Source organism: Pelmatolapia mariae, linkage group LG7, assembly GCF_036321145.2.
Source record: "Pelmatolapia mariae isolate MD_Pm_ZW linkage group LG7, Pm_UMD_F_2, whole genome shotgun sequence".
Classification (NCBI taxonomy): Eukaryota; Metazoa; Chordata; class Actinopteri; order Cichliformes; family Cichlidae; genus Pelmatolapia; species Pelmatolapia mariae.
In genome coordinates this window covers 43,740,794-43,754,468 of record NC_086233.1, presented here as the reverse complement: position 1 = coordinate 43,754,468, position 13,675 = coordinate 43,740,794, and the positions used below count along the sequence as shown (strand labels likewise).

Here is a 13,675-nt window from a genome sequence, read left to right as displayed (position 1 = left end):
TACTTAAGCTTAATGTTGGCGATAATTACGATTTAGTGTATTATTGTTATTGCAGTGATGCTTACTACTATTAAATATAGTCTTTATAATTTAGGAAACTTACTTCCTATTGGCTACCACAATAACGCTGACATGGTATATATTTCAAAGCTTCAACAAATTCTTAGACATAAGGTGTTAGACTGTCCAACCGAGCAACAATATAGCCGTGATAGTCTCATTTAAGTGCTGCGTTTAAACTGAATTTATATACAGTACATGTTTATGTGGCCTCCATTATACTTTTTAACTCCCCTACATTTAAACTTTGTTGTTTTTACCCTACTTTATTTATTTAACACGTATAGCACCGCCAAATTTGCTAGGATAACTTTGAGAGTGTTTTGTTTTTTGTGTTTTGTAATAGTTCCGCATAAGTTACCGATATCATTTCTATCGTGTGAAAAAACAAACTCCGGGTTAGGTTGAGCTTTTTTGTCGGCCAACTGAAAAACGCCACCCGGCAAAAATGATGACAGCGTGACGTTTCGGCAGCATCCTCCCTGAATGTCGAAGGTATCTGTTTACGCTAGCTTTGTGAAAACTAACATCTCATAAAGTTTACTGCATAGCGTTTGAGTCCAGTATTTGTGTATAGTTTGTACGAAAGCACGTTTTTGTTGCAAAACGCGCTAGGGTCAGAGTTCCTAACTGCTAGCATAGTTAGCAACCACAGCATGCTAGCAGGTTTAGCGCGATGCAATGCTAGCAGCTAAGCTATGTGACTGGCCAGTTGTAGTAGTCCGTAATAGGAGGCTTTTCTGGGCTTTTTCCGCGAAGTACAATCTAGACAGATGCCCCACTAGACCAGGGCGTTTGGTGCTTGATTATATTGGTATTACCTGTGCAATATTAAGCTTAAAATAAAATTTAAAAAAATCCCGTCAATCAGCACATGTTTGTCCTAGTTGAGTGTGTAAATGATGTACAAGCAAAGTCACTCGTACCCGCACTTTCTATAGACTATATTTGATTTAGAGTACATACAGGATGATCCTTAGCTCTCGGTGATCGTGGGGGGCAAATTGGACTGGATGTTAACATTGCTACTAAAGCTGGTTTATGAAGGTCAAATAATCGGCCATGACATACTTAATTTGTAGAAATTAGCTGATGAATTATTAAGGATGTACAGATTATGAAGAAGTATTCACAAGTAGTCACGTCATTATTAAGATCATGAATATGTAAAACGATTACTCATGGGCTTTGGAAAAATAAGAGTTTAATTTGGAAACGAAATCCCCAAACTTTAATTATAAATACGTTAAAGTGTTATGTGTGAAGTCAACTAAATCTGCCACTGCGTGGTGGGGAGTTGGACTGAGATCTGTGGTCTGGTGATATTTTTAAAAAGCAGCTACAAATTCGTCTTTACAAACTTGCTTATGGGTAACTGTATGTTGTTTTATTTTTGGCATTTTGTTATGAAGCACTTTTTGATATTTACCTTGAAAGGTGCTGTAGAAAAATGTTTTAATTTACTTTAACTTTACTTTTATGTTGAGGCCAAATAATGTGCCAAAAGGCAAAACAACCGTGACCATAAATAGAAAGTGGGACACTAGTCATATTATTTCATATAGTTTTAATAAGTTGCTACAATCCAACATTGTAATTTAAATGAACATTCAGTGATAGGTAGATGTGTCCCTTTTTCAAGGGAAATCAAGACATCGAAACTCTTTCCGCTCTTTATCACACTATCTTTGAACACATGCTGATAGGCCTGAATCATTAAATATGGCTTAAATTTAAATGCGCAACCAAACTGTCAGAAGATATCTGCTTAATTAAAAGCACATAAACACTGGTGCATCTCAACAAACACTGAGCATTAGAATATAATGACTACCTTGAAGTACATATTGTTAATCTTTCAAGCTAACCCGTACAAGAGCTCTAGCACACAGAAACAGATAAGCCACTGGGTTGCCTGTAGTCTTAATTCTGAGACCTATTAACCACTCTTCCTTATAATATAAAATAAGTACTGGTGTGTTGATTTTCAGTGCCCCCATGGATGACCTGACCCAAGCCCTCTCGGCCAGCTTTGCTGTGTCCAAGGAGCCCAACAGTACAGCCTGCCCCCACCCTCGGCTGGCCCAGTACAAAAGCAAGTACAGTGTGCTGGAGCAGAGTGAGCGACGGCAGCGTTTTCTTGATTGGCAAAAAAGGTAATCATCCAGCTCATTATTTAGCATCTACATAGTCTTACCTGACAGTTTATTAGGTACATATTTCCTGGACCCTCTTTGATATTCCGAACTGCTTTAATTCCTCATGGCACAGATTCAACAAGGTACTGCAAACAGTCCTCAGAGATTTTGCTCAACACTAACATGATTGTGTCACACAGTTGCTCCAGATTTGTCGGCTTTGTCCAGGAGACAAATCCTCTTCACCACTGTGAAGGTCATTTGAGTACAGTGAACTCGTCATGCTCAAGAAACCAGTTTGAGATGATTCTTTATGACATGATGTGTTACCTTGCACTGTGTCATCAGAAAATGAGTAAACTGTGGCCATAAAGGGATGAACATATTCATCAAGAACACTCAGGCAAGCTGTGGCGTTTTACATGCATCAGTTGGCGCTAAGGGGGAAGGAGCGTGTCAACAAATATCCCCCATACCATCACAGCCCCAACTCAACTCAGATTTATTTATAAAGCTTGTTTTGGTAAATGTAAAGCATGGGACACTTCCAAGCATCTGATCAGCTCACCAGAGGGACCTGGAAGCTGAATCGGGTTGTAAGAGGTCAGAGATGTAGGAAAGAGCCAAACCATGAATGGCTTTTCTTGAACTCCATTCAAATCCTCACTGGCAACCAGTGGAGATAAGCTAAAACAGGTGTAAAACACTATATGTTTACACTGCGCCATGCAAAAGCATCCCAGTGACTCTTTTTCCATTTCTTATTTTAGTAAAAGGTTAAACTATGTCAACCATGCACGGCGTCTGGCTGATGGGGATTGGACAGGGGCAGACAGTGATGGGGAGGAAGATATGGAGAAACAGGAGAAGGGAGAACGAGCACAGGATGGCAACACAGAAGAGGAGGAGATGGAGATCGAGAGGAGGAAGCTGCCAAAACATTATGCAAACCAGGTCAGTGTTTGATGCATGGACATTGCTTCCATTCTGTGTGAAGTTTTGTTGTATTCCTGTCTTTTCCAGCAGAGGGCGCTTGAGTCCTAAAGTTACACCTCTGGTCTGGAGAATAGAGCAGCCAGATCCCAACAAACAAAGCATGGAAAAAAGAGTTTGTTTGTGTGGGAAAGTTTTTATTTCCGAGTCTGAAAGAAAAGTGTCTTTTTTGGTGTACTAACTTCTGAATACTAAAGCTAGCTAAAATGTGGCATGACAGTCTATTATAAAGTGGGGCTCCTGGTCACCAAACATGAAACTCTGTAATAACTCACACTGTTGTGTTCATTTTCATTGTCATTCTTGTAGGCTTAAATAAAGTATTGATGAAGGTGATATGTCCCTTTTCCTCGTCAGCTCATGCTATCAGAGTGGCTAGTGGATGTACCATCAGAGCTGGACACTGATTGGCTGATGGTGGTCTCTCCTGTGGGCAAAAGATCTCTGATTGTTGCCTCTAAGGTAGGAGCCGTTCTTCTTTTCTTTGCCTCCATGTTGATGCCTGTTTCTGAATTTCAGAATCTAGCGAGTAACTTTAAAGGCATCTCTTTAAACATTCCTTTTTTGTAGTCACTATTCACAGCGATGACTGAAACAGAAGGCTTACTGATTTCTGAATTTTTGAATCATCAGATTGTCATCTTCCAGTCCTGATCAAAAGTCGTATCAGTCTTTGAAAAACAGCAGTCAGTATTTCCTGCAGTTTGAGTGCAGTGCTAAAGTGAGTGTGTTTGGAGAGGATTGTTGTACTTTGCATCTGTTGCTTTTTATTTCAACGCTGCCTTCGTGGTATTGCAGAGGACGATGTGGATTGTGTCTGTGTTTGAAATGAGCCACCTTGTCAGAGCTACGCTGCCCAATATCTTAATAGTGTGGGCAAACAGTTTGGGAGAATTTTCCTCGAGCTGCGATAAAGAGTCACAGTCAGTAGATTAGAATCAGTAGATTAAATTAGAAAGATGACTGCGTGCTCCAGAAATGATTAAAAAAAGCAACATGGAGGTTTTTAATATGTGTCATGCTTATACCACTTTTCTCCATTTAGAAAGTGACAAAATAAAGCGAAGAATTTGGTTTAAAAGCTGAAAAATACCTACAAAATAATCAGAAGGGATCTTCTTGAGCGTTTTTTGGTGGGTTTCCTCTTTAAACTTGTGGCAGCATGCTGATTTGAGCTCAAGTAGGTCATCAGCACAGGTCATCCATCCATCATCACCCAATTTGCAAGTTGAGCTGACTGTGTTGTGTTTGCATTGCCATTCATTTAACTTGCCAACTAGGGATGGGAATTGAGAACCAATTCTTGTAGAACCTCTTCCCAGCAGTCCAATTCCTTGGAATTGTTTGTCTGCATATCAGTCCTGCTTATCAGTTCTTGCACTCACAGCTGATTTCAGTTCATGTGTCAGAGGAGGGAAATAGCAACACAGTCCATGGTATGGATATAGACATATTATTTTTATTGTACAAAAGGACAAGATAAAGGTAAAGTGCAAACTGCACCAAGGATAGAAACAACTGCATTATGCTGCTTACACAACTTCGGTTCTTTGCAAGCATCTACACAGACAGCATGCTAACACTAAGCTAGCCAAGAACCCAGAGTGAAAGCTGAATGCCGACCCCAGCAGCCAGACCCTGAACTTCAACAGGTAGCGAGCAGATGAGCAGTCAGGCTGCAGCCTCCCTTGCTACCTGTTCCCGTTTCTAAAGCAGAATCACTGTAGCGATGGCTTTTTTCTGCTGGTTTTCATCTTCGCTCTGTGTGGTCAGCTTTGTATTGTACTAAGAGAAAGATCTTAGAGATGTGTCCTCATTAAGGATTTGTGTTGGTGTGTGGTTGTAGCCTCAGGTTTATATTGTTAAATAGTGATCATGAAACGGTGTTTTAGCTATTTTACAGAGTAGCATGAAAGTAATGCAACCTGCAGTATAAAAAATTAGTTTTTCCTGGTAGTGATTAAATAATATACTGGATTACTTTTAAGAAAGGCGTTCTGTGTTATATGTTTAATGATGACTTTTTTGAGCAATGACTCCAACACTGATCACACCAAAAAGGGGAAATACCTTTAACAAACATGCACAAACATTTGACCCACAGCATGCAATTAATTTGCATGAATGTAATTTCTTTATTGCTGCTTACCGATGGTGAGGACTGCCAAAACCGAGCCAATGAGAAGCGATAAGAGAATTGGAATCACTGAGTTCTTATCAAGTCCAATCCTTATTGCCAACAACAAAAAAGCAGGGCAAGTTTGAAAGCGGGAGCTTCAGAGGTGCAGAGGAGATAAAATACCTGATATGCATGTTTAATATCCAAACATTAGAGTTTTTCTTTCTGTCCCTTCTTTCTTCCCTTGTGTTCTTCTACTGCTGTGCATATAATCCTGGCTGTACCAAGGCTGTAAAAAAATGGAGAAGGAGAGCAGAAGTCATAAACAATATTAGTGTGGTGTAGGGGTGGGCGATATAAACGATATACGATAGAAACGATATAGATTTGGCCAACGATAGAGATTTTGACTATATCGCTCTATCGCGATAGCGCATGTTGATGATGTCATCAAGCTGCGCCTGTTTTGGTAGAAAGTATCACAGCGGCTACAACCATTATCATCAGTAAATTATGTTCTCCTGACTGAAGTTTGGCCCGTGTATAGCATCCTGCTATGCGATTGCATGTGTCCCTAACCACCAGAATCCCTCACGTTAACTTTTATTGAGTGGAAAAAAAGTTGCCGTTCATCCTCCAGCTTCACTGTGCTAATGTTATGCTAACATAGCTGTGTCGCTAGCAATCGCGTAGCACAACATTATATACCAGGTAGTCTAACTTCGGTAACCCTGCAAACGCCACTGCTGTTTAGTTTTCTGTCTTCATTTATGTTGGAAGTGGTAGCAGAGCTGTACGTTTTAATTAGTTTCAAAAATCTCTCAGTCAGAACATGGTATGAAATGTTTAGGTATAAACTAGCGAGCTAACTTCCTGTTAACTTCTAACTCCGTTAAATTTAATAAATTCTGTTTTCACGGATGCATGGATGTTAAACTTAATTGTTACACCCGATAAAGCAGCAACGCTGATGATTTAATTAAAGATGAAAGAATTTAGACTGTTTTTAACTCTCAGTGTTCGTTTGACTTTGGGACCTGAAGGGGACGGAGTTTTGGACCCAGATTACTCCTCACTACGGCAGCCGTAATGCTCTGACAATCCATCAAGCAGTCCATCAGCAGGCTTACCAAAGTTGTACTAAAACATTTTTTAACAGATTTCTACACGCCAAAATCGGTTCAAGGTCAGTAAGCACAACCAGAATTCATTCATAAGGCACACTCTAGATTTTTGAGAAAATTAAAGGATTTTAAGTGTGCCTTATAGTGTGGAAAATACGTTATACAGAAGAAAAGAATATATCGTGATATATATCGTTATCGCACATGCTTCAAATTATATCGCGATATGAATTTTAGGCCATATCGCCCAGCCCTAGTGTGGTGTATATTGAGATCACCAATATACATTAAAACTATTGCTCATTAAGTTTAGAAAACTTGGTAACTGAACTTTAAAATATGCCTTTTTAACCCTAAAAAGGAGCAGTGAGAAGAGCAGGTTGCAGGTTCACCTGTGGATGCCTTTTTACACCTCTTTCTTCCTTTAGATAAGTCTTGTTGACGACCAGCATGATTTGGTCAGAGCTCAAATAAATAGTGAGTTTGAGCTTTAAAGAGGGAGCAGGAGTGCACTGCTGTACCAACTAAGGATTTTAAAACAAAATAAAAAAATCAGGAGCGTGATTACAGCACACTAAGTGTTTCATCTTTATTATTTTGTTTTGCAAAGATCATCTGAAATAAGATGCAGTTCATTAACCAGCAGTGAGGAAAAGTATGTCGAATAGAAGGTGTTCTGAGAATGAACTGTGTTGTGACAAAACTCCAAATTGACGAGCAAAATTGGAGTCAAGTTGCGTGGAGGCAGGGGGAGCGGTGATCCCCAGGACGACTTCTGTTGATTCATGAGAAACGAGAAAGTCAAAAACCCAACCGCAGACAAACCCTTTAAGATCTTATATCCTCTGTAGAAATTTCAATATCGTCACCAAGACATCAGTTTAGGGAAGTGAAAGCAGCTATCGTAGCCTCTTGTGAAAAAGTGCACTTGGAGTTTTTTTTCCTCAGCTGTTTATGTGATTTAGCCTTAAATATGCAATTTACCTGATGATGTTGATGTTCATGAGTAATGGCAAGGCTGTCAAATGCTTGGATAAGATTCCTTGAAATTGTTGTCATGTCAAGGAAACTGAACTGCCCCCATTTTCCCTCTTACTGCCCCCAGAAGCTAGTGTTGTACTAGTGTTACTGAAACCACACACCCTCTGATGCAACCATGGAGAAAATCATAATGACTGGGCATCTACAGTCATCTGGTTCCTTGTTCATTATATCACGGCTCGAGCTCGCTGTCAATGAATTCCCTGAATCAGCACCAAAAACAAACAAACAAAAAAAGGTTGCCAGATTAAGATGAAGATGTTTTCCATGTCCCGAGGAAGGGTGAATGAGACTAAGTATTCACGCTTGATTAAGACTGTGGTCCTCATACTGTTGGTGAAACTGTGCTGTGAAAACTGAGCTCCTTCTCTATATGATTACCTCTCTGTGCGTTAAATGACTGATTACAACTACATTACAATTAAAAACTGACAACATGAGTCATAAAAGTTCTTGCTACACTTATGTGAAGAGCTTTGCCTCATTTATTGCACAGAGGCGAGCAGTTAATTTGATCATAGGGATTTTGCAAGGAAATGCAATATTGTGACACATTCAGTGATGATACACTCGCTGCTTTTTTACGTCACCTTGCTTCTGCCGTCAGATCTGCCTTTACGCTGTAGTTATAAAGGGTCAGCAGCAGTCCTTGGGTCAACTGTGGTGTCTCAAACAATGCTCAGATGCCGCAAATATCCCCCACACTATTACACCACCATCAGCAGCCTGAGCCCTTGATACAAGGCAATATGGATCTGTGCTTTCGTGTTTACACCATCGACTGAATGTGACAGCACAAATTGAGATTCATCACACTTCTTCTGCTGCTGTAGCCCTTCTGCTTCAAGGCTCAACGTCATGCTGACCGGAAGAGATGCTCTTCTGCATATTTTGGTTGTAGCGAGTCATAATTTGAGCTATTGTTCCCTTCCAGTCAGATTGAAGCAGTGTAGCTGTGCTCAATGTATACCTAATAAAGTGGCCAGTGAATGTAAATTATTATCTCTATGATTGCTTTTAAATGAGCTGACCTTACATGCGGAGCTCTAAATGCACTGCACTTGTCTGATAGCTGCCTTTGATGTATGGAGAAAATAAGGACAAGCATAATAGGAAAATACAATTCTAGTTATTTTTCTCCCTTTTAACAGTTGAACATAAACATTGTTAAAGCCGTTTCTAACTCCTGCTCTTTAATGCTCACATTGACAGAATTGTGGAGACATGCAAATGAAATGATAACAGTGGTTTCTTCCCTCCTGTATTGTTTCTGGTTTTCTTCTAAAGGGTTCCACTGCAGCGTACACCAAAAGTGGCTATTGTGTGAACCGTTTCCCCTCCCTGCTGCCTGGTGGGAACAGACACAACTCTGCTATGGGAAAAGGTAGGTGGGCCCGACTGTGTATTTGGATCTCTATAATGGGCCACTTAGGCATTTTAACAACACGAGGAAGTGCTCCGCAAACAGCAGGTTCTCCCATTCACCTGTGAGTTTATTTCATTTCAGCCACATCGAAACAGCTTCCAGGCCTTTTTTTTAATGTGATAATCACAAAGCTTTTTCACATCCTTTTCAACTCCACCTATATTAGTGGGACAATCAGTACAGCTCACTACATGGAATTAGGCAAGTAGTTGTCAGGCTGGAGTTTTGTGTATGAAGTACAAGTGCAGACGATTTCCATTTGATTAGACGATATTATCATTTAAGAAAGGAAAACTATGGAATGTGAGTTTCAGATATTTCCGTTAGTTTAGGCAGCACTGCATTTCTTGTGAAGAGATTTTTACTCAGATTAAAACTACCAAAGCGGAAATTACTGAGAAAACCTGATTTCAAGGGGGGCATTTACAGAAAAGAGACAAGTTTAAAAACCTGACAAAGCAGTAACAAAGAGCCCGAGCAAACAGTTCAAAGGAGAAAACCACTGCTGACCAAAACATCTTTGTAATCCCCCAAGACTTTTGGGAAAACATTCAGTGGGCTGACAGAATGAAAGTTGAACTTTTTTTGAAGGTTTGAGTCCTGTTACATCTGGTGTAAAACTAACACTGGATTTCATAAAGAGAACATCAGACCAACACTCAAACATGGTGGTGGTAGTGTGATCTTCTGGGTCTGCTTTGCTGCTTCAGGACCTGAACGACTTGCTGTAATTAGTGGAGCCATAAATTCTCTTTTCTACCAGAAAATCCTGAAGGAGAATATCTGACCATCGGTTCATTCCTTGAGTCTAAAAAATCGTTGGATTATGCAGCTGTACAATGAGCCATACACCAGCAAGTCCACCTCTGACTGGCTAAATAACAAACTAAATGAAAGTTTTGGAGTGGCCTAGTCAAAGTCTGGAATGGATTTGGCATGACTTTACAGACCATTCGACCATTCATGCTTAAAAACCCCCAATGTGACTGAATGAAAACAATTTTGGCAAAGAAGAGTGAGACAAAATTATTATTATGAGTTATCGCAAACAGTTGGCTGCAGTTGTTGCACAAGCTGTTAGGATTAGGGGGTAATTACTGGGTCACAGATGGTCAGGTAGTTTGGCTAACTTATATCCCTTAATAAATGAAATCATTATTTAAAAGCTGCACTTTGTATTTATTCAGGTTATCTTTATCTGATATTATATTTTGTTTGATGATCTGAAGCATGTAAGTCTGTGAAATATGCAAAATAAACAACAAGAAATCAAGAAAAGAGTAACTACTTTTTCACAGCAGTGAATATCTGGTCCTTTGTAATATGAAGTTATACCTTCTTATTTGATTTTATTCATTGAGAATGAAGTTGTAATAAGAGTTTAAATCTTCTTTTTGTAATGTGCTGCATGCAGACTACACAATCTTGGACTGCATTTACAGCGAGGTGGACAGAACTTACTACATTCTGGACGTCATGTGCTGGAGAGGCCACCCGGTCTACGACTGCCCAGTAAGACTGTCTTCTAATCTTGCAGCAATCCAGGAATGCTTGTCTAATTGCATAAGTAGCAGAGTCTGGGACACAGATGTGCCTTATGTTGGGGTTTTTTGGGGGGGTTGCCATGTTGTCCAGTTCATTGGCTCAGAAGGTGAAAAGCAGTTTTTTGTTTTCACTGCTTGGTTTCTCATCAACAGACCGAGTTCCGTTTCTTTTGGCTCCAGTCCAAAGTCCAGGAGACCGACAGCCTATCGGAGATCACCAAACGCAACCCTGTGTGTACCAGCACCACAAATCAAAGCCTTTTTCTTTGTGCCTCCATTTTTTTAAAGTCCAAGTTTATTGTTTGTTAATTGGGACACTGCAACGTGTTTACACAGTCGCACATTGTCTAAATTGTGTTTGTTGTGCCTTGCTGATTATTTCCACACATGGTTTGAATAAAATCCCAAACTTAAACGCGGAACTCCTCAGGCCGTGGAGAAAAAAGAAAATCAGTCCCCCAATTTCTGTATTAAATGCGCCCTAAAGTGACACATCTTTAAGGTTATGGATGTTTGTGGAAGCCTGAGAGAGCTTGAGTTCAAGGTCCACCTATTCATCTTAAGTGTTTGTGTGGAACTGCCAAATCTGTGCTAAATCAGGTTCAGTGCTTATTGAGTAGATTCATCACTGGAAGGCAAATTCTCACATGTGACAAGAGGGCAAATTGTGTTTTGAGCTAGCAGTGTGGTTCTCTGATTTTGTTTGGTCCCACAGTTCCGGTTTGTGGGGCTCCAGAGCACAGACTGCACAGCAGAATCAATAAAGGCAGCCCTGGCAGCAGAGTACAGCTTCAGTGTAAGAGCAGACTGTGAATCATTTATCTCCAGTTATTCTTTAAATGCAAACAGTGTTTCATGTTTGCCTTAATTCTGGTTTTCCGGTTGCAGGTGGATGGTCTCCTCTTCTACCATCGGCAGACCCACTACACCCCTGGCAGCACCCCTCTGGTCGGCTGGCTTCGCCCTTACATGGTCACTGACATCCTGGGTATAGAAGTTCCTGCAGGACCTCTCACCAAGAAGCCGGAATATGCCAGCCATCAGCTACAGCAGATACTGGAACATAAGAAAACATCAAGTGAAGTCCGCCCGGCCAACAGAAGCGGAGGTTATGAGTTAGAGTACCTGTCTACTCCAAACCAGGGCAGTGAGGACGCTCTGAACTCTTTGAAACAGACACCAATACGAGAAGCATATATGGAGATCTGATTGGGAGGCTTAACGAGATGCAAATTCTAAATGGTGGTGAAAGCCCATATATGGTTCTTTAGAATGTCTTCTGAATGGTTCTGCAGATCTGACCAATTGCAAAGCATGGCTAATTTTAATCCGGCACTGCTCTGGACGTCCTCAGAGTGCAGATTACTGGACCTGTGCTGTAGAAAATACGTTCTGACACTTACCGGCTGTACCTTCTAGAAAAGACTTTGCTCACGCAGTATTTCACCACATGCATATTCCTAACATCATACGTCTGCAGCTGCAGTTAGAATAGAATGAGAAACGTGTTCGCATAAATGGCCGAAGTGCAGCACAGTGAAGGTTGTGATCTACCTTTTTTTTCACTTGAGCAGGGTCTTGAAAAGAAGCATCTCATCCTTACTGTTGTCAGGGTTATGCAGGTTTATTGCAGAAATTTTTGGAGCAGTTCGCTCATTAGCTGAGCAAACGCTACAGAGTCTGCAGAATGAACACTCAGCAATTTGGAAGGCGCGGTAATGCTGACTGGTCACATCCTGTTAGTTAGTGCTTATCAGCAACAGGGACATGGGTTTTTACAATGTAATGTTGAATTTGAAATTGCTTAGGAAATGTTTTAAACTGTGTATTCTAAATAAATGTTTTTTTATCTGCCTTTGCTTTGCTATTCACTTTGTTACCACAGACTGCTGGATTTTTGCAGTTTTGTTAAAAGACTAAATCAGTTTGATTTGAGACATTTTGTCAAAATATTAGTGCAAGCTAAACATGACATATTTCATTGTAATATAAGTCCTTCACTGAAAAGCTGGCATCATTGATAACCTTAAAAATATACATGTTAATGTGGATACATAAAATGTGTTGTTTTTAAAAGCCCTAGGCAGACAGTTCAGACTTGATTGCTCTGTCAGTATAGGTGATGTTCCAGTGTATGACTCGTAATACTGAGAGAGCACTCATTAGCAGTATTCATGAGCATCTCTTCTCCTGTGAGCTGAGCCACATTTGGCTTACTGAGCCATTTGCGTAACCGTGAAGAGGAGGGCGGAAACTGTCAACAGGAAAAGACGTGAAAGTGTCTGTTGGGGTTATGTTTCAGCAACCTGTGCCAGCACATCCTCTGTGCAGGCACGCCACAGACGATTGCCTGAGGTTACCACATCTAGGCTGTCTGATGTTGATAGTGTCTTTCTAAGAAAGAATACCTTTCACCCTTTGCTTCCATAGTTTTATTTTTTTTTAAGTACCTCGATTCTGTTTTCAATTATTCGTTTATAATTTCTCTGTAAATTAAATTTAAGGTTGCTTAATTAGTAGTCATCCACAGTCATGATTCAGTGAGGGTGGGGCATGTATACTTTAGTAATGCCCTGACCTTTTCTCTGTTTCCACCAGCAAAAAAAAAGACTTAGCCCATGAAATACTGCTACACTTCCTTGATGGGCAGATCATTTTTCATAGACTGTAACCATCTCCAAGTTGTGGTTTCTAAACACACAGCCGTTCTGCTGACTGTTACTATAGGCCTACATTAATGTTCATATTTTGGGTAAAATGTTTAAACAAAAATGTAAACTCTATTATTATTTAATCTTTTTTTTGGCTGCTTCCTTTAGAGGTTGCCACAGCAGATCTCCCCCTATCTCCAGCCTCCTTTTCTGACATACCAACCCTTCGCATGTCCTCCTTTACTACCTACACGAATCGTCTCTGTGGTCAACTCTTCAACTCTGCCACTTCCAGCTCGGCCTTCTGTTTTTTCATATATTTTTTTTGTCAGTTTGTGTCCAAACCACACATCATAACAAGTTTCGTTACCCCTTTGTAAACCTTTCCTTTCACTGTATCCTTCTGTCAAAAATCACCCCTGACACCTGTCTACACCCACCACATCCTGCCTGCACTCTCTTCCTCATGTCTTCACTTCACCACTTCATCCTCTTTGTAGCTGCCCTCACGTTTTCATTTACTAATCATCTACACTTCATGATCTACTAACTGTCCTCCATCCGTCTTTCTCACACTCT

At 40.4% G+C, this 13,675-nt stretch overlaps 1 protein-coding gene across 1 annotated transcript; it reads left to right on the top strand.

Moving 5' to 3' along the window:
* Nucleotides 1–470: 470 nt before the first annotated feature.
* On the top strand, nucleotides 471–12,299 carry snupn (snurportin 1). Its single transcript, XM_063480985.1, has 9 exons — nucleotides 471–555; nucleotides 2,052–2,216; nucleotides 2,969–3,152; nucleotides 3,549–3,653; nucleotides 8,763–8,859; nucleotides 10,316–10,413; nucleotides 10,599–10,676; nucleotides 11,161–11,241; nucleotides 11,334–12,299. Exons 2-9 carry the CDS (start codon nucleotides 2,059–2,061, stop codon nucleotides 11,652–11,654), a joined length of 1,122 nt encoding a protein of 373 aa, XP_063337055.1. The 5' UTR covers nucleotides 471–555; nucleotides 2,052–2,058; the 3' UTR covers nucleotides 11,655–12,299.
* The last annotated feature ends 1,376 nt before the right edge of the window (nucleotides 12,300–13,675 follow it).